Source organism: Pteropus medius, unplaced genomic scaffold (genome assembly GCF_902729225.1).
Source record: "Pteropus medius unplaced genomic scaffold, Ma_sr-lr_union100, whole genome shotgun sequence".
Taxonomy (NCBI): domain Eukaryota; kingdom Metazoa; phylum Chordata; class Mammalia; order Chiroptera; family Pteropodidae; genus Pteropus; species Pteropus medius.
The window spans coordinates 10,499,800-10,527,249 of NW_024349225.1; the positions used below are offsets into that span (position 1 = coordinate 10,499,800).

At 37.2% G+C, this 27,450-nt stretch overlaps 1 protein-coding gene and 1 non-coding gene across 7 annotated transcripts in view; both read left to right on the forward strand.

Moving 5' to 3' along the window:
* The window catches only part of COP1 (COP1 E3 ubiquitin ligase), a 105,690-nt gene extending 84,686 nt beyond the window's left edge, over nt 1-21,004 (forward strand). For all 6 annotated transcript variants that reach the window (XM_039881413.1, XM_039881418.1, XM_039881414.1 and 3 more), the window contains 2 exons: nt 18,454-18,498; nt 20,664-21,004. In XM_039881413.1, coding sequence (XP_039737347.1) covers nt 18,454-18,498; nt 20,664-20,681 — 63 coding nt within the window. In that variant the 3' untranslated portion in view covers nt 20,682-21,004. The remainder of the gene's footprint in view (nt 1-18,453; nt 18,499-20,663) is intronic.
* Nucleotides 14,494-14,633, forward strand: LOC120617831 (small Cajal body-specific RNA 3). The gene has a single exon (XR_005657066.1).
* Nucleotides 21,005-27,450: the final 6,446 nt, after the last annotated feature.

Genomic DNA, 27,450 nt, shown 5'->3' on the forward strand with positions numbered 1-27,450 from the left:
GTGTTTTATATAATGCTTTGTGTTTCTGTATACACAGGTGAGTTTTTTAAAGTTTAAAATATAAATTTATATGTGACATGCATTTTCTTTTTTGCTTAGCATTGTATCAACAAAGGAAACAGAGATTTTAGATAGCGATTGATATGTCACTAATGGAACAGTGTCGTGCTGATGTGATGTCTCTCCTCTGTACCAGTAGTATTTTGTGCATACTTCTGTTATAGCCATTTTCACATTGTCTCAGTTTCTCCTGTAAGACTGGAAATTTCTCTAGAGCACACACTTACTCTCATTTTCCTTAATGATCACATGCAGTATATGGTCAATAAACATTTAGCTAAACCTGATATTCGGAAGAAAAAGGTATAGGTAAAGGGGAGTGGCCTATATATACAACTAATAAATACTATTTCAGAGTAGAAATGCTTTCTACAAAATACATTTATATAAGAATATTTAAACACATTTAGTATCTTAATGAGAAAGTTACATTTCTAGGTTACAAAAAAAGTTTCCTCAAACTTGTCATTTATTTATACATTTTAAAGTATAAGCTTTCTAGTAAATTATATGAAGATTCAAATAGTTTTTTATTTTGATTGTTGTAAACAGTCACTCTTTAATGTCTGTTTTTTTTGTTTTTGTTTTTTTTTTTAAAGCTTTTTAGGTGCTTATTTGGTTGGTTTTGTTTTTGACACAAAAATTCTTACTTGATAGGTACTTTAACCTATCTGAGTTCCAGGTACAGTTTAACTTTAATTAGATAATGTCCCATTGCCGTCGTGTTTAAAGATGTTACTCAACTCTCAGTTTGGGTAATGGTAGACTAGATGATTTGGACCAGCTCTCCCTCTAAGTAGAACTAGAAAAGTCGGGCCAAGTATATGTATTTTTAAAACAAAAACCTGTTTGAAGGCACTGAAAGTAAACAAGATGGGAAAAAGTTACCAGCCTAGAAATGTTTGCCTGACTTTTGAGTATACTTTTTGCCTGGGAGTATTTGCCAATTTTGATAGAGTGACTGAGATTACTTATGGTAGCTTCAAAGGGCAGAGTTTAGACAAAATGGAATGTTATTTGCTAGGAACTAGTTATCTTAAATTTCCTATTAAATCTCATTTGTGGTAGTGCATCTATACTGAGAGAACCATGAGTTGGCATACTGGCCTCACATCTATGCAAAGTGAATGATGAAAGACTGATAGCAAACCAAGGCACATTTCTGTATGGAAGTGAACCATGTGCACCTTAATTGTCCTTGACAATTGTGTGTACTCTTTCTGCGGGCTTGGGAGAGATCTAGGAAGCCGTGCATGTAAATAGTTGCTTGGCTTCCTCATGGGTTTGAAGATGCTGTGCATGCTGTATTTTCTATCCTGTATCCCTCTATAAAACTAACTTACTTAGTGCTAATTGTGTCTGATCCAGTGACCCCTTTTGGTGGTGGGACAGTCATACCTTGACACATAGTGAAACTGCTAAAAATAAAATATAAAAGGGAATTCTTAAAAGAAGGCAGAGAAAAAGTACTTTCTTCAAAGGATCAGCAATTAGTCTGACAGCCAACTTCTCAGTGAAGCAATGGAAACCAGAAGATAGTGGAACAAGATTATCAGTGTTTGAAGGAAAATACCTGCCAATCTAAAGTTCTATATAGAGTGAATATCTCTCAAGGCAAAAGTAAAATAAAGACATTTTTAGGTAAATAGATAGGAATTTGCCACCAGTAGTCCTACACTAAAGGAAACCATAAAGGATATTCTTAAGGCAGAAGGAAAAGATGCAGAAGATGAAGGTCAGAGATTCAGAAAGGAATGCACAGCAGTAGAAATGGTAAATATGCAGTAAACCTAAATGCATATTAACTATATAAAGCAATGATGCTTTGTTGGATTTAATAAACAAAGAATTAAGTACTTGACAATAATGACATAAGTCAGAAGGATAAATGTAATTAAAATGTTTTCAAGTCTTTGCCTAGTCAAAGAAGAAGGTAAAAAAAAAAAAAAACTAAACTAATTCATGTTAGACTGAAAAGGATGCATGTTGTGGTTGAAAAGATAACTTCTAAAGTAGGTTGTTAAAGTTCTTAAAGTGTGCCACCTAGACCAGCAACGTCAGCATCACCTGGGAACTTGCTGCATTTCACAGTGAAAAGATTAAAAGTTCCGTAACTCCATTACTATTCAGATTTATTTTATTTCTCATTTTCATATAACCGTCACTTTGATTGGCCATGAAATATAACCTCATTTTCTTATTTTAGATGAGGCAGAAGATGTGAGAGACTCTTTTTGTTTATTCACGAATATTTATTATGTGCAGTCACAGTTCTAGGTACTAGAGATAAACTGTGAACAAAACTGTAAAAAATATACTAGCCCTCTTAGGAGACTTAAAGTTATATGCTTCCTGGAAGAGGCAGAAAACAAAATGAGTGTTATTATATTAGAAGGTGCTGAGCGCTTTGGAGAAGCAGGAGAGCAGGAGAGGGAGTGCAGCGGTAGGGAGTGGTCATTTTCAGTGGTGGTGACAGATACCTACCTGAGAAGCTGAATCAGAGCCAAGATCAGACGCAAGTGAAGATGCAATCCATGCTTAGATGTCGAAGAGTGTTCCAGGTGAATCAAACAGCTCAGTGGCCTTGAAGTAAGAATGCGATTTGTGTTCAAGGAGCTGAGGAAAGGCAGACTTGCTGCACCGCAGTGAGCTAGGTGGACGGTAGTAGGCGATCCAGAGTCCTGAGGAAGAGCGTCGTTTACCATAGTAAGGACTTTGGCTTTTATGGGAGTGAGTTGAGAGCCATTGTAAGATTTTGAGCAAAGTAGTGATATAATCTGGCTCAAATTAAAAAAAAAAAAAGTTTGGTTGTCTTGTAGAGAACAGACTATAAAGTGTCAAGAGTGGAAACAGGAAGGCTGTTGCAATAATCCAGTTAAGATAGAACAGTGGTAGACCAGTGAAAAGCACTCAGAACCTCGTCATATTTTGAGAGTGGAACCAATAGAGTCGTCAATAGATTGCATGTGGAGAGTGAAAGAGAAAAGTCTGACACCAAGGTGTTTTCCCAAGCAATTTTAAGAGTGGAGTTGCCATTAACTAAGATGAAGGCTACCAGAGGAACTGTCTTCAGGGAGAAGATCAGGAATTGACTTTTAGACTGGCTAGATTTGAGAGTTACTAAAAACAGTACGTGGAGATGTCAAGTTCAGAATTCACAGCAGACTTGTGAACTGGTTAAGTTTGAGATATTACTTGCCATCTAAGTGGACGTGCCAAATTTGAGTTCACAGCAGATCGTGGGGCCAGAGATATCAATACGATAGCCGTGGGCATACGATGCAGCCAAGAAACTGGATAAGATCTCTCCAGGGGAGTGTAATTAGAGGTTAGAAGTGGTATGAGTACCTTACTGGAGGGCACATCAGTGCTCAGTGATTGGTCAATGAGGAGGAATCAACAAGAATACTGAGGAGTAAAGGTTATCAGTAGTAGGAAAACTGGTGCCTGGGAACAAAGCAGAAGTTTTTCGAGGAAGAGGGATCGATCAGCTCTGTGCTAATAAGGCAAATAAGATGAGGAAAAATATGAAATGAGTGGTAAGACAAGAGCTTGATTGAAGTGGTTTTAACAAAGGCGAGAGCGAAATCGGAGATAGTGAAGTATAGAGAACTTTTGGGGGAATAATAAAATAACACCGTGTTTCACCTCACCTGGATTACTTTTTTAAGATATGAAATCAATAGCTGTCTCTAGAAAGGCCAGATATTTCATTGTCTTTCTAGGCTTTATTTCTGTCCTACCTAACTTTGATCACAAGAAAGAGATCAACTTGAGGATACTTATGAAATAGCCTAACTTTGAAATTTTTTTTTTTTTTTTTTTTTTTTTGGACAAATATATGTGGTATATCAATCTGCTGTATGAATAGAAAACAAAATTTCATAGTATAAAAATAGCATATGTCTTTATGTTATCATTTATGGCAGTGATTTATTTCATCATCAAGAGGGAATGAGAAATTAACACTGAGTGCTAGAGGAAGAGGCATAAACACAAATAGATACATTCTCTTAGGACAGTATCTCATTCTTATAAAAACGTTAGATATTTTTCTGCGATTATATTTTTGTCTAGCCTTGCCTTTTCCTATAACCTAGGTACATATATTTCTTTCTGGCCATTTCTGACTGAAAATAAACCAATAATCTCAAGTCCTGTTTTTGAACAATCAGCTAAGATCATATATAATTTCTACTCTTTTTACTTCTTCCATCCTGCATATAAACTGGAAAGAATGTTAGTTATACACTGCTCTTGTTAAAGATGTTGACTGTTTTCATTGTGGCATTTATTGCATCTGTCTTCATTTTTTAGTTCATGGTGCTTTGATGTTAATAGCATCCTCCTCTCCCAGCTTCACATTAGCCATGTGATTTGTGTAGTTTTGCTTTAAGATTTATAATTTTTACTTTTAATTACTTCCTTTTAAAGACAGAGAATATTTCTAATGTTTCTTTTCATCAGAAAGACAATATTTTGTCCTTTGTCTCTTTTTTCCCCCTTCTTAATATTGTCCCTGTGTCTAAAAGATCTTTTACTTAATCACTCTAAGGTGTGCTGACAGATTCTTTTCTTTATTCCGTAGCTTGGTCTTGCAAAGCAAGTGGCTCTAAGATTTTCACCACTAAAATGCCACAGCCTTTTTTTTTTTTCTTCTTTTTTACCATATTTAATTTGCAAAAGAGTTTTAAAATGTTTCATTTGAACTCTAGTGAAAATACTTTTTTTCAAGAAGAATCTTTATTGCAACTTAGATTCTCTAGAATATTTAGAAACGATAATGGTTATTCTATACTAATGAAGAATGCAGCATTCCTCATTTGATATTTCGTTTTTAGCTTATTTTAGTTTATTTGAAGACATTTTAATTAAAGAAAACTTTAGTAGTTTAGATTTACTGACATAAGGATGTTCTGTCATTACACAATTCTTAGGATTTCTTTTCAAGACTAAATATTATTTGCACTACCTATTTTGGTGTTAACTTTTATGATTTTTTAAAAACGTTAATTTGTGAGAAATAACTACTTGGAATACCATATATCTCTTTACCTTAGCCTTTTGAGTTTAATCTCCTCATTAGTTATTTTTTAAATATAAATGAAGAGAACTTGATCATATGTTTAACTTGAAGAAATTTATTGTCCGTTTATTTGAAGAAGAAATGCTAAAGCTGTGGACCTGAATGTCTTATATCCACAGGACTGCACATCTACATACATTCCATTTGAGTGTTTATACAGTCTTAGAAATAAATTTGGTTTGGTTTATTTTCACATACAGAAGTGAACTCTGTACTTTGGAATATAGAGAATGGTGGGCTAGCTAGTAGGTTGTATTTTCAATTCATTTACTGACTCCACTTCCTTGAAAAGTTCCCTGTAATTTATTTGGCCTCTTGTGTCCAGATGTAGTCAGCTTTTGCTATTTAATACTTATTGGAAACAGCCATTATCTGGATTAATAAAGTCCATAGGTAATCAATCATCCATGTCAATTCTGGTTTTGGTCTTTCTCTATAAAATATTCTGTTTACTCACAATTTTTAGCAAGAATTAATATGGACTAACATAAGTTTTGTTCTCCTTCCCTCCCTCCCTTTCTTCCCAGATCCTCAAATTGAAAGAGCAGGTATACCTAAAAGCAATAGTGACATGGTCTGGATAATTCATTAACCTAATAATTATTCTTTAACTGGTTTAGAGTTGATTCAAAGAAAATTTTTTGCAGCTTTCTTGTGAGAAAATGTGGAGTCAGAGTAAATCTTCTTGGCAAGCACTTTGGTAGAGAATATTGTCATCATCTTGGGACATTATTTCTTAAGTCTTTTTTTTTTTTTTTATGATCATTGTAGTAGCTCATTATCCAAAGAAACAATTAGAATGAATACATGTATATTTTAGAGCATTTAGAAAAACAAAAAATACAAAGAAGAAATATGTATTATCACCTTTCCCAGAAACAATATTAGCATTTTAATGTAATTAACCTTCATGTAATTTTTCATTCATAGGTACTTTTTTCTCAGTGAAATAGAATATTTTATATATTGCCATGTATTCTTTACCTTAATACCTTTATTATGACCATTTCTCAGGTCTAAGTATATTTTGAAAAGAGTACTTTCAATGGCTGCATATTATTCTAGTCCAGGGATTTACCATAACTGGCATACATTATTTTTTTTGATGATATTTGTGTTATTTTTTACTACTATGAATAATGCTTCTTGAATATTTTTACAATTAATCTAATGAATTTCCATTTCTTTAGAAGAGAACCTTAGAGATTTATCTATTTAAAGAAAATTAGTAGCTTTAAGGCTTTTGATTAAAATTGGTAGATTGCCTTCCAGAAGTTTATTTCTGTTTGCTCTTGCACCAAGAAAGTCCAGAGGTTTCATTTTCATCATATTCATAAAACATAGAATTAGTACCAATGTCTTTGCCAGTCTGAAAATATATTCTTAGTAAAATAAAAGTGATCATTTTTTAATCAATTATTTTCATAAGCTATTTTTAAAATGTTAAGTTCTGATTTTTTTTTTTTTTTTTTTTTGCAAATTGTATACTTACATACTGAGAATTGTCTTTTAAAAGAAATTCTTGCTTGAGAGGGAAATATCATGCAACCGAGATATTGTTTTATAATCTTTTTTTGGCAATTTGATACTAGTAATTCATATCTATTCCATTATCTTCCACACCCCATATTAACCTTGAAAATAATGCTACAGAGCTGAGGTAAACTTGGAACAATACTCTGTTCTTTATTTCTGTAATACATTTTTTATCATCAGTGCTTTATTCAGAGACTGGAGTTAGGTGAAGGAGATTATATGTGTTCTGTATCTGCTGGTCCTCTGTGGCATGACTCTTACCTGACACTATTGGAATGAAATATAATAAATTGATTCAAGAATGCAGGTGACTGTTTCCTTTCTTAAGCAATCATGTCTGTGTGAAGGGACACTATATTTTTGTTGGAGGCTGATCCTGAGTTCATGGTAACCCCAGCTGAGGCCACAGATACCCTGCTTATTGTTTTATTAGCTCTGAACCACCTCATATGTAATTATCTAGTCTTAGATCACCAATTCTAAATGAGTAGCTAAATAGTAAAAGCCAGTACTTGTAAAAGATCCTTAAAACTTTCTTAGCTCTTCAAGAGTGATCAAAAAAAAAAAAGTATGCTCTATCCTCAGGAAAAAGCATTGGTTATTAAGGGCAGATATTTTCTCTTGTGGCTTGAAACACCAGGAATCATTAAAAGTTTCTGTAACTCTAGAGTGAATGAAGGCCATCAGGGTAATGGTTTTCTTAACTTCCCTCCTTAAAACCAAGTCCAGCAAAACTTGGCTTGGGACTCCGTCCACTGTGTTATCACCTATACTATACAAAGTTATATCCATGTTAAGCGACAGCATCTTATTCTTTCTGTTCTTATTTCTAATAAAATTTTATATGATGAAACACTTATTCTAAAATGTTTTTTACTAAAACTTTGTGTTCTTAAGCGTATCTTTTCTTTACCAAAATCTCATGATTTCTACTCATTAAAAATATTTGTTTAATGAATTAATATACTGTCTTGTGCTGTTATTGATATTCATGCCACATACCCTTTACTAACCTGCAAACTTCCTGGAAAAGGGCATCATAGCGTATTGAGTAAGAGCACAGACTATGGAGCCAGGCTGCCTAGGTTCGAGTCAGATTACCAACTAACTCTGTTACCTGGCTCAAGTTCCTTAACTGCTCTGTGCTTCAGTTTCCTCATCTATGAAGTGCAGATGATAATAGTAACCTACCTCTTAGGGTTTTTATAAACTCAAAATAAGTTAGTGTGCATAAAGGGTTGAGACTAATTTGGAGAACTATGTAAGTGTTTGCTATTAACATCATTTTTTAATTCCAGCACCAAGCAAATTGTACATAATGTGTAACTAGTATTAATGAATGATACAGTCCTTCAGGCGTGGCCTTTATCATGTTTGTTGCATAATTAATTAAATAGCAATTTTTGAAACCAAAGAAATGCTGGAGTCAAGGTGGGAAATACTTCTAATATCTAATAGACTCAGTTCAAACTCATTGGTAATACTAGCACTACATCAGTTTAGGAAAACAGATGTTCCTGAATGAACATTCATGGGTCCCAGTATCATTTTTTTCATAATTACCATTTTTCCCCTTGAGATACAACCTCCAGGCCTTTGCCTATTTTCAAAAGTGACAAAACATTTAAAGTACATGCAGCTGTAGGGGAATTGGTATTTATTATTGGCTTAATACTTTTGTTAGATGTATAGCCTATTTCTTCTTCCCTTTCTCTATTGCATTAGCACTATTTCACAATTCTGTTTTCTCTCAGAGACATGGCATACATGTTTTTTCAATTTATGTATGTTTTTATCTAAGATATAGATAGGGAGGCATCCCTCTCTAACTTAGTAGATGCTGTGTATAAAGCGTCAGATTATCAATATGAGGGAAGTTAAAGCACATGCAAAAAGCCAGTCTACTTCCATTGAAGTGCAGAGGACATCTGTAATAAAATTTACTTACACCAATGATTTTCAGACCTGAGTGATCATCAGAATCACCTTGGGATCGTTCCCTCCAAAATAAGTTAATAATGAAGCTATTTGAATCTATATATTGGAGGAGGAAGGGGGGAGGAGGGTAGAGATTTGTATTTTGAAAAGTCCCCCAGGTCTCCTTGGAAAACTATGTGAACAATCAAGTTTGGGAACAGATGATTCACATTACCACATAGTAACCAAGAGGCAGAAATGGCTCTCCAGCATCTGCTAGAGAGGGAATAGTTGTAATTGTGAATGCCTAATGTCTGTTCGATTTTGCTGCTCCCTTATCCCCTTCAAGAAGAAACGCAAACAAAGAAATAAGGTGCAATCTTTTTTCTTTTCTTTAATTACCAGAAAAAAACAAAACAAAACATTGCCTTTAATATATATTGACTTCCCACACTTAAAAGCTATTTCTCATCCTAAATTCTTCATTGAACACCGAGACAATAGGAGCTTCTTTTTCTTTCTTCTCTCCTTCATTTCTGTTTCTCTTTTTTCTTTTTATCTTTCCTTTCCTTTCTTCTTTCCTCTAGCCGGATGGTTTATAACACTTTAGAAAATTTTCCTGACTGGAAGAGGGCCAATCTGAATGAACTCTTGTCTGTCTTGGGCGTGGAAGGAAAGAAGACTCTGAGCATGGACCCTGACTTCCAGGAAGACTGTGGCTCCCATCTCCTCCTAACTGCCCCACTTCCGTTAGTGTCCGTACTAGAGTGGGGTGGGGAGGAGAAGAGAGAGGCGACAAGAAGGTGGTGGAAAATGGAACCGAACCTGTCATTTATTTCTTCCTTAAGTGAATTACATTGAGTGTGAATATCCCTCAACTTTAATGTTCTTTCACCTCTGTGAAAACATTTGTCGCGTTAGATATTTTGTGGTGACTGTTGTAATGAAATCAACAAAATATGATTTAATAGGTGTGCTAGTTGACATTTTAAGTATTTCATTGTCGTTTTTACATGTATTGTAATGGAATTTGACCTATATCACAATGGTTCTTTTATAATTTTTTCTCATTAAATACTTTTTATAAAAAATAGTATTTGTCTTTCTGAAGTACACCAATTTTGAAGCATAGAATTGACACAAATCTTTAAGCTACTGGTTTTTGATTTTTTTGTTTGTTTTGCCTTTTTTAAAGGGGAAAAAATACGTTAATTTGAGAGTGCATTCTGAATTATGCCATTAACCTAAAATAATTTTCATTATTACCCCACTTTGCTTAAAAGTGTCAAATATTTTGAGATGCAAAGGGATTTAGTTTGGTTTCTAAATGTTTATCTTTTGGTAGTTCCTACACATTTCCATGTTAGTAGTAGAAAGGAAGAAAGAATATCGAATATAATTTCCTTGACTTAAAAGGTTTTAATAAATACTACTTGAATTGGTTTCATGTGCTGAAGTATATGTATGGAAAAACATGATTATTGGTTACAGAATAAAGTCTAAGCTTTTTTATGTGACATCTAACACCGTCTTTCATCAGACCCCCCCCACCCAGCTGTCCAGCATGGTCACCTACCACTTACATAGGCACATTTAACACCCTCCGAACATCGAACTGCTTATTAGCTCCTCAAGCACCCCATGATACGTTTTGTGTTGTTTTGTTTGTTTGTTTAGCTTTATGCCTTTGTCCATGCTGTTCACTGTGTCCAGGCACCATTTCCTGCGCTTGTGTTTGTTATGTATTATAATGCCGTGAGCCCGGAAGCCCTTCAAGTACAGTGTTGACTTTTGTAGCCACAATAGTAGCAGAGTGTTCATTGGGTAGAGGACTGCCGTTAGATTGATCTAGCCTTACCTCTTCCCACTGGAGAAATGATTTATGTCGTATTTCTAGTGAGGTATCCTTCAAGCTTTCTGAATACTGCTGGTGACAGGGATCTTCTGCTTCACGAGGAAGGCCATATATTTTTCCATAACTCAATCTTACAAAGTTGTCTCGTAGGAACAGCTCTTATCTCTTCTTCCTGTGACCTCATAAACAGTAAATATTAAATCGATTGTATAATGTTCAAGAACTTGTGATTCTGCATGCAGTAAAAGTCAGCATTTTCTGAATTAATTTTCATTGTGTTAACCCACTCTTCGGTTTTACTTGAATGCTTTGAGAGTACAATGTCACTTGATAATGTAGGCGGAATTCAAAACGCATTCTATGAAGTCGTGCTGATTTCATGTATTTTACTTTGTCACGGACATGTTTAAAATATGAGAATGAGAGGATGAAAGAAAATAGGACATTGACTAGTACATGCAAACTGCACCCAGTTCTCAGCTCCTCTTTCTGTTTTATTTCTTTTAAATTCTCATAGATCTCCGTTTGTGACGTTATCTTTACGAAATCTCTGTGAGCCACTTGTGTAATTCAAACTCAAGTACTCAATATACTTTTTTAACCAAATAAATTTATTACAGATTTGTAAAAGTATTACAGATAAGTCTTTACATGTATAATCATTCTTACCAAACTCAAAAGCTTCCTTAGGTTAAAAACTCTTGCCTGTTATATCTTGATATTCTCTTGTCCTTGTGTGGGATCTGGTAACTAGCACTCATAAAAATTTTTTGAAAAATAAATCTTTCTTCTTCACATCCATCTTACCAGCCCCCTGACCCAAAGCAGAAAAACACAAATTTCTCCTTTCTCTGAGTTCAGTATTTATAGACACTTTTCAATATCTATACTAGTGTTTTCAAAGTGTGATCTGTGGATCATCTGCTTCAGAATGATCGAGTACCTGGGATATGTATTAAAAAAACAAATTTTTAAACTTCAAGCTTATTAAATCAGTTTCTGAGAGTGAGACCCAGGAACCTTTATTTTATTGTTTTATTTTTTCTTTATGGGATACATAATTTTCTTCTTTCATTTTATTAATTAACCTCGAATTGCATGAGAAAAGCAGAGATCCCAGCCCTGACACAGCTAATCTTGATCCCACCTGTGGAAATGTGTAGAGATCCCATAGTGTTTACACCTGGGAAGGGATAAAAACAAGGGTTCCCGAAGTGTTGCCAAGAATGGCCACCGCAGACCTGTTCGTATTACAGGAGCAGTAGGCCCTATCTCAGACCCTTCCAAGGGCCACATAAAAAGGCTTTACAAGGGCCTTTTGGAAGTTGGTCACTTTCTAAGATGTCGTAAAGACCAGCTCCAAGGGAAACACTGGGTAATAGGCTGATGTTCTTGTTGATCTTAATGGAAAACATTATAAATCATTCTTGTAGTGGGTGTAGTGAGTCAGGATCTTAAAGCTGGAGTCCAAGATCTCTCCCCCAGAGGCAGCACATCCTCATGTTTAAGCAGCCAGATTTGACCAGACGTTTACCAGTTTATTATAAAGGCTGCAACTCAGTGAAATAGAGAAGACTCATAAGGTGGGGGTGGCGAGGCACAGGGCTTCTGTGTACTCTGGGCAGGCCATTTTTCTGTCACTTCAGTGTGTTCGCCAGCCTGGAAGCTCCAGAACTGCCAGTTTTAAAACACTGCCCATGGGATTTGTATATAATAAAGTGCTCTAAAATAATCAGGTTTTGAGCTTTTATTTGTATTTGTTGGCTAACAAATTTTACTTAAATTTTCAAAGACTCTAAATGGCCACAGGAAGAAGAGAGGTCAATTTAAATCGGGCAGTGAGCTCTTTGGGAATTTATTCTGTAAACCAGAAGAAATTTATTACAAATTGCCATTCCTTCGATTTTGTCTTTTAGCTTCTGACTTATTAACATCCTTGTTTCTTTTTGGCTTTGTCATTTTTTTAAGTCATTTAAGCCTAAAACTCCCAAGTCGTCATTGTTGCATTTTTAAAAAATATTCCTTGTAATTATTCATCACATAGCAATAATTCTTTTAAATATCTCCAGTATTTATCTCTTTTCTTTCATTCATTTGTGCTTTTCATATCATTCTTTTTCCTTTCCGCCCCTCATAGAGTACTCCTAACACCTTTACATCCCTTCAGCCCGCCTTTGTGCACTGCTGGATGTCCTTAATCATTACACAGAGGAATCCAGATAGAGTCGGACGTTGCTTTTCACCTTGGTCATTCAGAAAACTTACTTTCAATCTCAGTGTTTCATGTGACTCCAGCTTATATATTTGGCCATCATTAAAAATTAGGGGAAATTTTGATAAATATATTTGCTGAGCTTGATTATTTTATCTATTTTGCTTCAGGTACCTTTATCTAATTTAAAAATTGTGTTTTACCCTCACAAATATAATCCTTAAGCAAATCGAATTTCAATTATAGAAAAAAATAGGAAAACTGATTCAAAGGTAGCTCACATTTCAAATTTAAGTAATTAGAAGTCAACCTTTAAGTGTAATGATAGAATTTTAAATGTTACTCCTCTTTCATTTAATGATTTCTCTTTCCTCACGTGCTTGATCTTAGACATTATATCTCAATTGCTGTGTTCAAGATTTTCAAGAATCGAATAATGCTACTTGTCCAACCTTATTTCTGGTTTCCACCACAAAGCATATATTGAGAAAGTTTCTTCACGGTCCCGTATTCCTGTTCTTACCCCTGAATTCGTATTCTTGTTGTTGCCCATATGTATGTATTGCCTTGCTCCCCCTCCCTCCCACTAACCTGAATTCTCTCATCCTTTCCAACCCAATCCCTACTTTTTTATCCCTCTTTTAGCTTTTTCATCTCCATGATTTCTGGTTTCTCACAGCCACTGCTGCACCTATAGAACGCAGTCTGCCAGCTGCCATTCACTTATGTTCTTCTGTAATTGTTGTATTTCACTAGTGTGGCCCCAGTTACATTCCTTGCTTCTACTTTGACAGCAAAATATATCAACACCAGCAGCTACTTAGTTTCTAGGAAAGAGTTAGAATTCAGATAAAATTTAAGTCTTCTTAAACCTGGAGAGCCTACTTTATGTTTTTAATCAATTTTATAAGATCATAAATATGGTGACTAGGATGATACAGTAGTGTACGGTCATACTTAGGACAACTGCCCTTTAATTGTAAAGAAGTTTAGGTTAATGTATTTTAATAAAAATAACTGCCACTTATTTGTTTGGTGCCTGTTCCCTTTTGGTTAGCTACTTTACTATTTTATCTTTGAGTTTTCATAAAATTTTTTGAAGTACTCTAAGATTATCTGTTTCTAGCTGAAGAAATTGAATCTCAGGATTAAGAAATACTATGGCAGAACTAAAATGTGAGTCCAGGTCTCCCTGTTTTAAATCCCTTGCTGTTTCTACTGTGTTACATGGTATCCTAAAATAGCACAGAGCTCTTGAAACAGCTTTGCCAGACTATTCTGGAGGAATGTTGCAAATAGTGCCCTTAGAAACGCACAGTTCCATGCTCAGAGGCCCTCCTCAGCATCAGTCAGCAATACAGAGTCAATTTTCTCTGTCAGACATGCACGTGGTTCTCAAGCTTTATTCGAGAGAGCATCCATAGGTCTAGAGGAATCGACGTGAGGGAAATTGTAGATGTCCGGAGGTAATATTTGAGTGCTGTGTGGCAAGGAAAATTAATTTGATTGGGGCCACTTGGTGAGAAGGGAGAAGACGCCGGAAAGCTTTGGGAGTGAAGGAAGGGTGGCGAATGTGACATTTTTGTGTACCCCGATCCTTCCCTTGCACATGTTCTTTTCAGCCTTTTCTTCCTGAGTAAAGATCACTTTGAGTTTGTATGTTGTATGCCTTTTTAATGGTCTTTTTCTGTTACCCGAATCCTGTTTATTTTCCAGAGCTTATTTGAATACATTAAAGTGTGTTTAAATGAGAATTTGATGCAGTCAGGCAGTTGGCACAGAAAAGACTGGATAACAAAAGGCTTCTTAGTAATGAATCACTCCAAAAATGGAACCTGCAGGAACCAACCACGTGGACAAACGAAAAACGCCTTCTGTCTACAAATTGCAGTGACCCTCCATAAACATGGAGGGCTCTGTCTGGCTTAAGACAGCCGACCGTGTCTGATCGTCCCTCGCCACACGGCCTTTAACACCGGCACGCCAGATCCTTCTGTCCTTGCCGTTCGGATTAATAGCTGGATTTAGTGTGCTGGATTAATAATAGACAGCCAAGTTTGGTTACTTCTGTCTCCATCTTAACTGGTTTTTGAGGATTCTTACGGTTTTTGAAAATAGGTGGTGTTCGTTTATTTAGTGATTTGTTTGTTTAAGGAATGGAACGAATATAGAAATGTTTTTCTGAGAGATCACGCTGGCTGAACTAATCCACGGTTATCGTTAGAGGCCGGTGGGGGTTCTAGAGATGAAGGCGCAATCAGAGGCTATGCTGGAACTTTTATAGGCAAGCCAGCAGAGAAACTGTTCCAGTGGATGCTAGTTTGCTTCACTCTAAGTTTGTATAGTATCACTTGCTTTATACACAAGTTGGTATTTGTGTATGTGTCTTCTGTTTTTATAAAAGACTTGCTGATTTTTCCATCATCTTTTCTTAATCTCTTTATATTAAGAAGAAAATATTAGGTGCAGAATTAACTTAACCTTGAAGAGAGTTTTATAGCAAAACTGCCAGTTTCCAAGAAAGGGAGAAAATAATGAGAATGACTTGTTGGCATTTTTACTTCACAAGCAAGTGAAAACAACCACTTAGCCAGAACTTATTTACATTAAGGCTCTGGCAGACTACAGCTACAGATAAGAATTATCGATCATTCAAAATGCAAACAAGAATCCCTCAAAACCTGCAGTAATGACCTTGTATTTATCACTCCCATACCTCTGTGCCGAAGTAAACGACCTGGCTTCGTTTTTCTGTTGCATGCAAAAATTAATTTATCTTAATACGTGACTATCTGAAAGACAGTTTAATCCTAAATCCCTTAAAGTTCATGGTCTTTGTAGGGAGGGGGCAGATCAAGATGTAAAACTATCACTTTTCTTCCATTGTTTGTTGTTTGAATAGTTTTGAGTTTTCCTAAGAATTCTTAGGGCACACTTAGGACACCTATACACATACCTGTATGTTAGTCCCAAAGACTGATCCAGCTGGGCAGTCACTTCTCGTGTTCGCTTGTTTGTAAATGAAATATTTATGTCTCCACAGAAAAAGGTGTTTAGAGATAACCCTCTGATAGCATCTAAGATGGCATCATCTATTAATGCCACAATAGTCCTGAGGTTACAAAAAGACACTATTCTTCCTTCTTGAGTTAAGTGAAGTAATTATACAGCTTTCAAGCTCCTCTTATGTGGTGATCTAACTATATTCTCTTATTTACTTGAGCCTAATCTTTCATACTGTGTGATAATATACCATACTTTTCCAAGCTTTTCTTCTACTAAGAATTAGGAGTGTGAGTCATGTAATTCATCATCTCTAACTGACAGAAGTGGATTCTCCCCCCAGGGTGAGCCCTCATCTCTACTAGGTTTCTGCAGCTTCCTCCTTTGTATTGAAAGGTGACTAGAACTAGAATGGCAGAAAGAGAACGAGCTTTGGGCTATAAGTTTTTCATCACACAGACATTGTGTGTTCCCATAGCAGAGGGAACAGTTTTGGGTGACTGCAACATCTAATGATGGTGGCCGTTGCTTTCTCGGGGACTGGAGTCTGTCCTCAAACAGAAACTAGGTTGATCAGTACTACTTGTTGCTTCATTTCTGGAAGGTATTCACAGAAGAATCATGTCTGGGTCCTCTGGTGGCAGTTGCGATGTCACACAGCGTATTGGAAGTTCTTGCTAAAGAGAAATCCATATGACACCACCCAGTGCCTGTTTTTGTTGTTTCCTGAGGCAGGCATAGAAAAGCTGCCCCTTGACCAACTCAGAGTTATTTATATTCCCTAAGGATACCCAAAACTCACTCCAACCACCTTCTGAACTCAAGTCATTCAGAGACTAGATAAATCCCAAATTTATCTTTCTGCCCCCTCATCCCACTCCACTCTCAATGTGGAAGCATTAATTCTATGCACATTCAGCCCCGGAAGTAGTCCATAATTTCCCAAAGTGGATACTGAAACTAATTCTAATAGTGAATACTATATTACCATGTTACTGTTTTCAAGAGTACATGTGCTGATTTAAAGCAAAACCTCAGCTAGGACAATACCAGTGTAGGGGAGAAAAAGTTTTTTTTAACCCTTTTAAGGTCTCTAGCCAGGTCTGAAAATTAAACTGACAGATTAATAGAAAAGCATCCAGATGTATTTAATGTAAGTTTTATACGACACAGGAGCCTCCATAAGGAAATGAAGACCCATAGAAACAGGCCCATGTATTTTATGCTAGGTTTCGGGAAGAGTAGGTGGTCAGATAGAAATGTGATCGGAAATTGTTGTAATTTGGGGAACACTTAGCAAGACCTGTGTGTTAACTGCTTCTTGGCGTCCCTTCGTTTATGGAGATAAGGGTGCTCTTTTCCTCTGCATATAGTGTGGGCGCCTCTCAAGTGAGAGTTTTATGACCTGTTCTCAGGGGAGGAGGGTTAGGGTGACCTTCCTGCTTCTGTTGTTTTCTCAGACTTCTTCAGTTTAAAAGATTATGCCAAGGTGCCATCTTTTGGGGTCATGTGTCTCAAACCCCATTATCAGCAGTTCCCATGCCTACCCCAGAATAAAACATGAGTTTATTCTTTCTTGATACAGCTGGGACCATTAACATTGTTCCCACCTATGTCCAAGGAATATTCTGATACCAAAAACTGGGGGGATAGTGGGATAAATTATTTATTTCCTCTTACACCAATAGCAAACACATGAGCATTTTCAGAAGTAACTTCACTGGGAATCAAAGGGAAAGTTAAAAAATAGAAATTCATTATTTAGTAGAGCACAGATTCCTTATAGCAAAGAAACTAAAGTTTAACTCAAATTAGATGAAGTAGCTTTCCCAGTATACAGATCGAGTCTTTTTTTTCTTCTTTTCATCACTGTCATGAAGCTTGTAGGTTATTCCAAAGCAGATGCTGTCTGCCCTTCATTGAGGTTTGACCGCTTTGTGTTTCTCATAGCTCTTACTGAACTTGGTCTTTCCATCAGCCATGTGGCTTCTATAGCCGTTTGAGCCAAAAGCGAAAAGACTTCTATTCGTTCCCAGGCTCCAGAGCCCTATGAGACTTTCCGTCTCCAGCAGGAGGCACATCCCAGTTCTTCTCACTTCATGAGATTCCCTCTGGTAAACTCAGTCTTATCTGTTCCTTTTCCCACCTTGCCTATTTTCCAAAGAAATGTTTTTTTCCTAAAGCTTAGAATATAAAACTACGTTACCACATACACTCTATTTCCAATAATCACCAAGGTTATTAAAAATGCATATACTGAGTGATAGAATGATTAGAAAGAAAGCCTTTTTTTCTCCAGATGGATATTCACGTGTTTTTTCATAATACTAGTTAGCTGTCCATAGAGATTTATGCCAGAGATGTTGGCAGCTTTTACATCAATTACTGGTGTTTTATGAGGAAAAATTGAATAAAGGGGGAGTTTTCTATGGAAAGGGTTGTACACTTTGTTTTTCTCAAGTTACTTTCATTTGTGCTTTATTTCAGTCTTTGTTCCTCTTGGCTTTCCTTCTACTAGTAATCTATTTTTCTCTCTCTCTTTTTTACATTTGAAAGTTTTCTACTCTGCAACTTTACTATTTTTATTCAAATTTAATCCTCAAAATATTGGATTTGGGGTTTAAAATTTATAGTTCAAAACATGTAAATGTTGGTTCTCCACTCCAGATTCTGTTGCTGTCTTAGGGTGAGGTGAAGAAAAGAAGGGTAGAGAGGAGGCTGTTCTCTTGGCCTGCCTTCCAGAAAATCCGTCTCTGTGCTTCAAAAGTTCTTGTTCTTTTCCAGGAGTCCAATGTGCTGATTGCTGCTAACAGTCAGGGTACAATTAAGGTAAGCTATTTTATACATCTCAACATTAAACTCGGTTCCGTTTTTAGACTGTAACAGACTGTAACTGTAACATGGAAATACAGAGTTGTGCTAAGCCTTAGAGATCTCTCCAAATCATGGGTCTCTGTCTCCTTGGAAAGGTTTTGATTGAAGGGGAAAAGAGTAAGTAGCTTGCAACTATGGAGATGATGATAGTACTTGTTAAAGGTGATGTGAATGCCGAATGGATTGATAGGTAGTCAGAATGAAAAACAGATGAAGACTGTTAGGCATTCACTGTGGGCCAAGCACTGTTTAGCTTCCATTATGCCAGTGCAACTACCCAACAGGGCATTCAGTGGACAAGGTCCAAGATATAGCAAGAGGTGCTTAGACAGTCACCAGATTTCATAATGTCTTACTCTTATTTTATTCTTCCTTGTGTTTCTCTTCCTTCTCTTCCCTAACAGGTAGGTTTTTCCCGAGTTACCAAGGGAAGGAAAGGTATTTTAGTGTTCAGTTGAAAATTGATTGATCCTGTGATCATACAATTAGTGTAATCCAAACACTTAAATGTGTCTTGGCACACAGTCTCTGTCACAAATTCATACATAGTTTCCACATATTTTTTTTTGTAGTTAGGAGCTCAAGGAAGTAAAAATTGTATCTGATTATACCACTGAGTGTTTAGCACATGGGCATGATACATTAAATTAATAAATCCTGAGCTAAGCAGTGAACTTTTTAAACAAAGCACCATCTCGGAGGAAGATTTTAGTACCTAGCTTTGATCAGCACTTACTTTGTGAATACCAGTTATATCCACGTATTCTCTGCTGATAGATCAGGAAATTTTTTTAAAAAAAATAATATGTATATTATTTCCCCCGCCAGTTAGCATATAATTTTGCCATGGCTTCTTTCTATTCATCCTGAATGGAGAATGACCCAGAAACCAAGGGAGCAAATCCAAGCCTAACACACTATGCTGCAGAGGAGAAATGAGCAAACTCAAAGCAGAACAACTGTGCTGTTAGCTGGTCAAACTAATTTACATGGTATATATACTTTTTTTTTTAAATGCAGCTCGTTTCTCTACTTGGAAACCTCATAATAGAGCCATGGACAACTTAAATAAAAGCCAGGCTTTTTAACTGATGCGTGCTATGTTCTGTAAGCCTCAAGCAAGGTGCTAGAAGGTCTTGAAATGTTTCAAGTGGCTCTCTATAGTTTCTCAGTCTTTCTTCATCTTATTCTTACGGCAAGCCATTTATTGAAAAACCTGCACCTCATTCTTCTATAAGTTTGGCCTTTGAGGCAAGTGGAATTGCTAACATATCTACAGAAGCTCAAAGCTACATGTGTGCTCACAGATCTCAGTGACAAATGTAAGATCTTGTTCAGCAGCATTGACCTGTATGTTAAGTAGACTGCTTGCTAAACAAAGACCGAAACCATTGTGGAAGCGTAGGGTTAGGTCCAGCTTTAGAACAGCAGAGGCGGAGAAGCTGCTGCTTTAATTCTTTACCACCTAGAATTTCAGTGTCCATCTAACCCAGGCCTTTATGACAGCGGCTCGTGGTTTCCTTCATGCTCTGTGTCCTTTCTTAGCCATTTCTTCTACTCTTTTTGTAACTAATCATGGCTTGTTCTTATTCTTATTCTTATTTTTAGTGATACCACAACTCGCTTGTATGGCAAGATACTACTTTAATAACTAACAAAATATTTTAATGTCAGATGATTAGAGAATGTGAATGAAGCAATAGAAAAAGGCAAGATTTTAGGTCCTTGATCACTATAAAGTATTTATCAATGGAAGAAATAGATTAAAATCTTGAATGGCAATACTTAAAATTTTCTTAAAAATGTAGAAAGATACCAACATATATTCCAAAACCGTTACATCCGTGCAGTGCACCAGCCAGTTCATTCATCCATTTGTTTTATGAAGTTTACCCTGAACATTTTCTCCTTAACAGTGAAGATAACTGATCGACAGGAGTTTTGCAGCCTTTAAAAGTAAGAAAGGATTAACATCTGATTCTTTCAAATTCTTTGACATTTTAGCAGTTAGGAAATGTTTTCTTGATTTAGTTCTCCATTTAAAATAATAAAGATTTATTGAACTCTTTCTGTATTTTGAAACTATTTCATTAAACTGATCCTTTCTTTCCCCCAATTAGGTGCTGGAGTTGGTATGAAGGGTTTACGCAAGTAAAATTGTACTCGCTCCGGCTGACGGACATCCGCGGCTGACAACGAGAGAAGACGGAAGCTGTCGTATCATGTCTCCCCAAAGTCATCATGGGTTTCGGATTGTTTTGAGTATTTTTTCTTTTACCTTTTTTCTTCCTCTGTGACCTTCGGGACATTGGGCATACCCAGTGGGCTCCCCACCATCAATGTAACTCTATGGACTTTGCTGCTGTTGGTGGTGCGGTTATCTAATTTTTTTGTGATAGGGAAACAAATTCTTTTGAATAAAAATAAATAACAAAAAATAATAAAAGTTTATTGAGCCACAGTTGATCTGGGAAAGTTTTTGTCAAATGTGGCAAGAGAGGATAATCTTTTCAAGAAATCACACACATGAACTATAATGTACCAATGAATAATTTTTAAGGTCCATATTTCCAGATCTCTTTGGAATTATTCATGTTAAGGTAAATATATAGATTCCTTTAAGTGAATTTAATGTTTACAGTAGGCAGGAAGATTAGTAACTTTACCTTATGAATTCCTTTCTTTATTCTCTGACCAGATTTATACCATCAGCAAGTACTGTACTCCTCAGTCCCTCTGGATCTGACCAAGGATCTAAATTTTGACTCATTGAGACCACATTCAAACAGAAAGGGAATGTCAGTCTGTGATAGGTATCTCTGTCTTTGCCTTTGAAATGTCACGATGCAGGCAAACCAACTTAATTTATAAAATCATAGTTTTCAGATAGTCCTAGCTACTAGTACCATCCTGGGCCAATACAGACTTAGAGCAGGGCTCAGCAAACTTTTTCTGTAAAGGGCCACATAGAAAATATTTTAGGCTTTGCTTAACAGTCGTATGGTTTCTGTCGCAACTCTGCAACTCTGCCATTGGGGCAGGAAAGCAGCCTTAGACAGTGTATAAACAAACAGGCAGAGCTGTGAAATAGGCGGAGGGTTGGACTTGGCCCACAGGCCACAATTTGCCAGTCCCTGACTTAGAGGAAAATAATTGGAACTCCTGTTATCTGAATTTCCAAGCCATATAATCTCTTATACTGTCTAGTTAATTTTCTAAATCCTTTTCAATTCGTAAAAGGAAAGAATTTAGTAGAGTAGCAGGTCAAGCAAAAGGAATATGAAGCTTTCTGTTTAAGCTATTTTAAAAGTCTGAACACTTTGTAGAAAGAGATATAAATAATTATACTCCACATATTTTATAAAAATAGACACTTGCAGAAGCAGAAGCTTGGTGTGAATAAGTATAAGAATGATATACTCTGTTAAGTAACACCCTCCAACAGAGTCTGGAACAATACTTTGTTATCAAGCATATTAATATTTCTGCAGCAAAATGAGTGTCTATATGGGCTAAAAATAGTCTCGCATCGGGTTAAGTCCGTTTTTACCACCAAATGAGTTTGCCTAAAACTTAGGTGAAATTCTTTAGGTGTAGGAAGATCAGTCAAGTGTAGATTCTTCACTTAAAGAACTTCTTTAGACAGATATGTCTAGAAAATCATCAGAATAGGAAGCAGAGAGTTGATACCTCTTTGAATGTCTTTAGATAGAAGCAAATTATTATGGTTTTTACTTGGTCTGATTTTTATGTATATATGTTATTTCAAGTTGTCAACGTTATAGGGTCATGTTAATTTCCATATGTTTGGAAGGGTGCTGTAAGGTAACTTTACCAAAGGGACTCGATTTTTTAATGAATTATTATTTTAAGAAGGCAGTGTTTCATTTAAATTTGTGTTTTAATTTTTTTGTAAATAGTGAGAAACCATTTTTAAATTTGGATTAGTCTTTGCAGGATGTCAACATCAAACTAATACTACTATTCCTTAGAAAAATAACAATAGTTAAATGAAGCTTAAAGATAATGTACATTTTAACACAAAATCTTTTAACTCGAGAAATACAGGTTTTCAGGTTTTAATGTCATCTTTATTTCAGTGGATTTTCGTAGGGATTTCTTAGGCAAAGTTCTCAGGCGCACAGCTCGTACATGAGAAGGATTAAAGATTGAAGAACTTTGTAAAGTTTTTGTAAGAAGACTGAGTTACTAGACAGCACAAAATTTCTAGGACTGGGCCATAGCTTCAGAAAGATGAGCGTGGCTGGACCATCAGTAGGCAAGGAAGAGACGAGTAGGAGAGCAGCTTGAAGAGGTGTAGGAGCCCAGCAGATATGTGGAGCCTTTGAGGGCGTGGCTGAGAATTTTAATTTTGTTCCAAACGCAGTAAAGGAAGGGCGAAGTGGAATGCCATGATTTCATTTCTTGTGAATGGGTAGATGGGGGCACGAGTTAGGAATTAATAGTGGCTTGGACGAGGATGGTAGCATGATCCAAGCTAAAAACCTGTTTTCAGCTTAATAGCGTTTACCACTGTCTTAATTTCTGTATCTTGAAAGATTCTTGATTAATTTTTAATGTCATTTTCTTATAAGTTGTGAAAACAAAGACTACAATTCAGCAAATTTACTTCTTCAGTGGTTATATAATCCTCAGCCAGCAGTAAGTCACTTGGGAACCTCATGACCAAAATGTCTGTGCCTTTAATGTCATTTTGCAAATATAACTGGGATTACTCGTCAGGGAATAGGCTTACTTAGAAATGAGACGGGGGAAGCGTTAACGTAGATCCTGAGCCTGTTGTATTGCCTGACTGGTTAACACAGTGGTAGTGCCTTGTGGTTTCTCCTAGAGCAGTTAGTTACCACCTTCTGTTGATATGTTAGGCACTCCTAGATTTTTGGCCTAGAGAGAAAATCATACTGATGATCCTAGAAATATTTGTTGAGTTCTTGCTTTGTGCAATGAGACACTATGTACTACATACATATTAGGCATATAAAATAAATAAGATATGATCCTTACACTCAAAAAGCTATTGTCTAGTGGGAGAGACAGATAAGTAAGTATACAGTGTATAAATACCGTAGTAGATGCACATTTTAGATATATGTAGGAAAAACACCCCCTAGAGTGGTAGGAGATTAAGGGCTGGGGGAGTAGGGGCAGTTACCAGGAGCTTTTTCCTGGAAGAAGTAACATCTCTGCTGACTCCTGAAAAGCAAGTAAGAGTTAAGCTATAAGAAGCAAAGAAGGCACGAGTAGTAGCTCCTACTGACCAAAGTTAGCACAATTCAAGCAACAAAGTAAACTAGAATTGGATTATAGGTTATAACCCAAAATATAAAATATCCATGAGTCCATACTGATATGAATGAATGAATGAACGAATGAAAAAATAAGATAAATTTCCCATGCAAAATTCCAAATTACGTAGCTACTTCACCCTCAGAGAGATGGAACAGAATTCCTCACTCGAGTATTCACTGTGTATAGTGACTTCCTTCCAAAGAGTACAGTGGAGAAAGAAAAAAGTAACTGGAGAAACCTGACAAATGTCAATGGAGCCAGGTGATCAATGTCAGCACCGAATGTTATAAGTCATGTTAGTAGTATGTCCCCCAATCTAAATGACAGGAATTTCAGATAAATCCCTACTTGAGGGACATCCTACCAAACAGCTGACCAAACTCCTCAAAATCGAAGGTCATCAAAACAGTGAAAGTGAGAAACTCACAGCCATGAGGAGCCTTAAGAGACATGACCGAAGGTAATGTGACATCCTGGGTGGAATCCTGAAACAGGAAAGGACACTGCATACAAGGAAGTTCGAATAAAGTGTGGACTTTAGTTGACATTAATGTATCGATTACAAATACGCCACACAAATGGAAGGTGTTAATAACGGGGATCTGGGTATAAGGCATATGAGAACTCTCAATTTTTTGCAGTTTTTCTTTAAACCTAAAAAAACTTCTAAAATAAAAATTTTTCAAAAATACATGGAAGGTAGGATGGATCCGGCATATACTAAACGAAGTGCAAGACGAGTGGGAGTTGAAGCTGAGAAGTGCACAATCAGCGATCTGCTCCAGCCGTTACTTAAAAGCAGGCAAACATGGCGTTTAGAGGAGTTTTAAGTTACAGTCTCAACTTCGTCAGCAAGAAATTGTATAGTTTTCCAAAAGATAGTGAGCCTCTGTACGCTAACTCCTACTTCCTGAGAATGAGAACTCTCACCTGTTAATAAATAAGATTGTACTGTACAAAGTCCGTAGTCATTCTTGTGACTTAGTCACTCACGTGTCTGCATGCCTGCAGTTGGTCTTCTTTTTACCTGAGATCATTACGGCTTCTCAGTCTTTTCATTTCTATATGGTTTTAATTTGTTCTTGCTTCTCTGAGTCATTTGTCCTCGATCAATTTTGGAAAGCAGACTTCTAGGGCCCAAGTCCTGAAGGAGACCTTGGGTTGGAGGTGGGTCAGAACCCTTATGAATTCTAAGTTAAAGTTCCCCAAAATGGTTGGGTCAACCACCTGCCGTGTGAAATGCCCACCTCTCTCTGGGGATGCTTCTGCGGGTTTTCCTGGACACGCTGCTTTTGTCCTGCCGTCGGTGCCAGTCTGTGACCAGGCGTTTGCGAGCCTCGTGGAAGAGCTGCACGAAACATTGTCTTCAGGATTTCAAGAGAAAACCAAGGCAAACATAGGTAATTACCTACTTATATACTCAAGATGTAAAGATTCATCTTTAGTTTGATGCGCCTGAAACTGTTTATCCTACAGACTTTGTTATGAGCGGTCGGTGGAGGAGCGGCCTCATACTAGCTCAGTCCACTCCCGTGGTCGTGGCCTCAGCTCGTGGTCTCAGCTGTTGCAAAGGGATGAAGTAAAGTCGTGTAGCCACAGGCACATGGTGGCTCTCTTCATTCGCCAGAATCGGTGTGCCTGTTAGGAGGTCGTCTCTTCTAGGCAAGGGATTGGGAGATGTTTTCTGTAAAGGGCCAGGTGTAAATGTTGTAGGCTTTGTGGGCCATGCAGTCTCTGTCACAGCTACTTAGCTCTGCTGCTGTGGCTTGTGAGAGCAGCCCTAGACAAAATGGAAACGAAGTGTGGCTGGGTTCCAATGAATTTTTACGAGTAGACACAAATCTGAATTTCATTTAATTGTCATGTGTCACAATATTTTTTAAAATTATTTTTCAAATATTTAAAACTGTAAAAACCATTCATGGCTGATGAGCCATACAGAAAAATTTCCGCAGCTGGATTTGGCTTGCAGGCCACGGTTTGCTGACCTCTTCTCTAGGTGCTCACCATACAACAGTGGAGGGAAAAAAGGGAAAACCATGACAAATCCTGAGCTTACATTCTAGAGGCTAAAATACTTCTGCAGCGATGGTGTTCTCCTTCCGTAATGGTGCACGTCTGTCTCAGGAACTAGAAGGCCGTTTCGGAGGGCACACCACGTGACTGAAAGCTTTTTTCTGTGGAGTTGCTTAGCAGTGTGCACAGGCGTGCACACAAGCAGTGTCTGTGTGCAGAGGACCAAGGAACTCTGTTCTGTTAAAGCTCAGTAAACAGCGAGACGTTTCATCACATGAGGGGAACATGACGGCCTCCACAGCGCTCTGAGTGGAAGGTTTGTGCTTGCCGTGGCCTGTCGAGGGTGGGAAAGCAGAGGGTATTTTGCAAGGTCGGCTTTCCACCACCCTTTCTCCCTTTCTGATGTGTTCATCCTGAGCTACTGAAATTTCCTTTCCGAATATAAAAGAAGCTTCTCGAGCTCACAGCACTTTCATGAAGACTTGGAACCTCGCTGATGTTTTCTTGAAGTGACTGAGTTTCTTATAAGATGCATTAATGTATACGTCCCTATTGGCTAATGTTTGAACTCTGACTAATTTTGAGGGGTTAAATTTTGAAAGATGCAATATAAAGAGTCCCCACTGCCACCTCCCAGATCATTTGGCCAGTCCCAAGAGAGGCGTCTCCCCGGGCCTGGGGCTCCTGTGCTATGGAAATGCAGAGCTCTGCGGTATAGTTTCAGTAATACAGCTTCTCTGGAAAGGACTCTGGCACTCGGAAATTCAAAACATTCCAGGAATACAGGGCAGGATTAGCATATGCATATTAAAATTTTAGTCACTCTTCAATTTCTTTCCATTATGAAGAATAAAGTATAAAATAAAAAATGCAAACAACAAAAGGATGGAAAGTTGAAAGTTTAGATTAGCTATTCTGGAAGTTTCAATGGATCCATAAAATGGCATTATTGCTTGTGCTTTCTGAACATGGCATCTGCCTGTGAGCTGACCTGCCAGAAGCCACCGTCACAACTGCCATGAAAAGCTGGCTGAGGAAAATGCCATAAGTGAAATTTCTGAAATGTCTCTTTTTCTTACCATGTGCCTTGTGTGTTCTCTCCCAGGAGGAGATTTTTAGTAGGACTTAGGCGCCTGTGGACTTAAAAGCCATATCACCTCTACTGGGGTATTTTCAGTCTTATTCCTCTCTGCCCGGGCAACAAGCGCGGAGAAGGGAGGGGAAATCGTGACTGCCCATGAGAGAAAAGGCTGATGATCACACCTCGTAGACCCACAAGTGGAGGCCAAAGATGTTTTACCAACGCGCATTCCCCTGGAAATGGTCTTGTCTTCCGGCACTACCCACCCTCTAGTTGTCTCATGGCATTGTGACAAATCTTAATGACAGAAGAAAACAGAAAACCTTGGGTCACCTGACTTATTTGCATATGCTGGATAGCAATCTTACCTGTGTGTGCGTGTCATCCAGCACTTGTCAGCGTGCCATCAAACTACGAGCGAGCATTGGTATCCAGTCCTAATATTGTGCTTGGAAGACGTGTGATCTCAACCCAGCTACCCTCGTCAAGATCCTGATCAA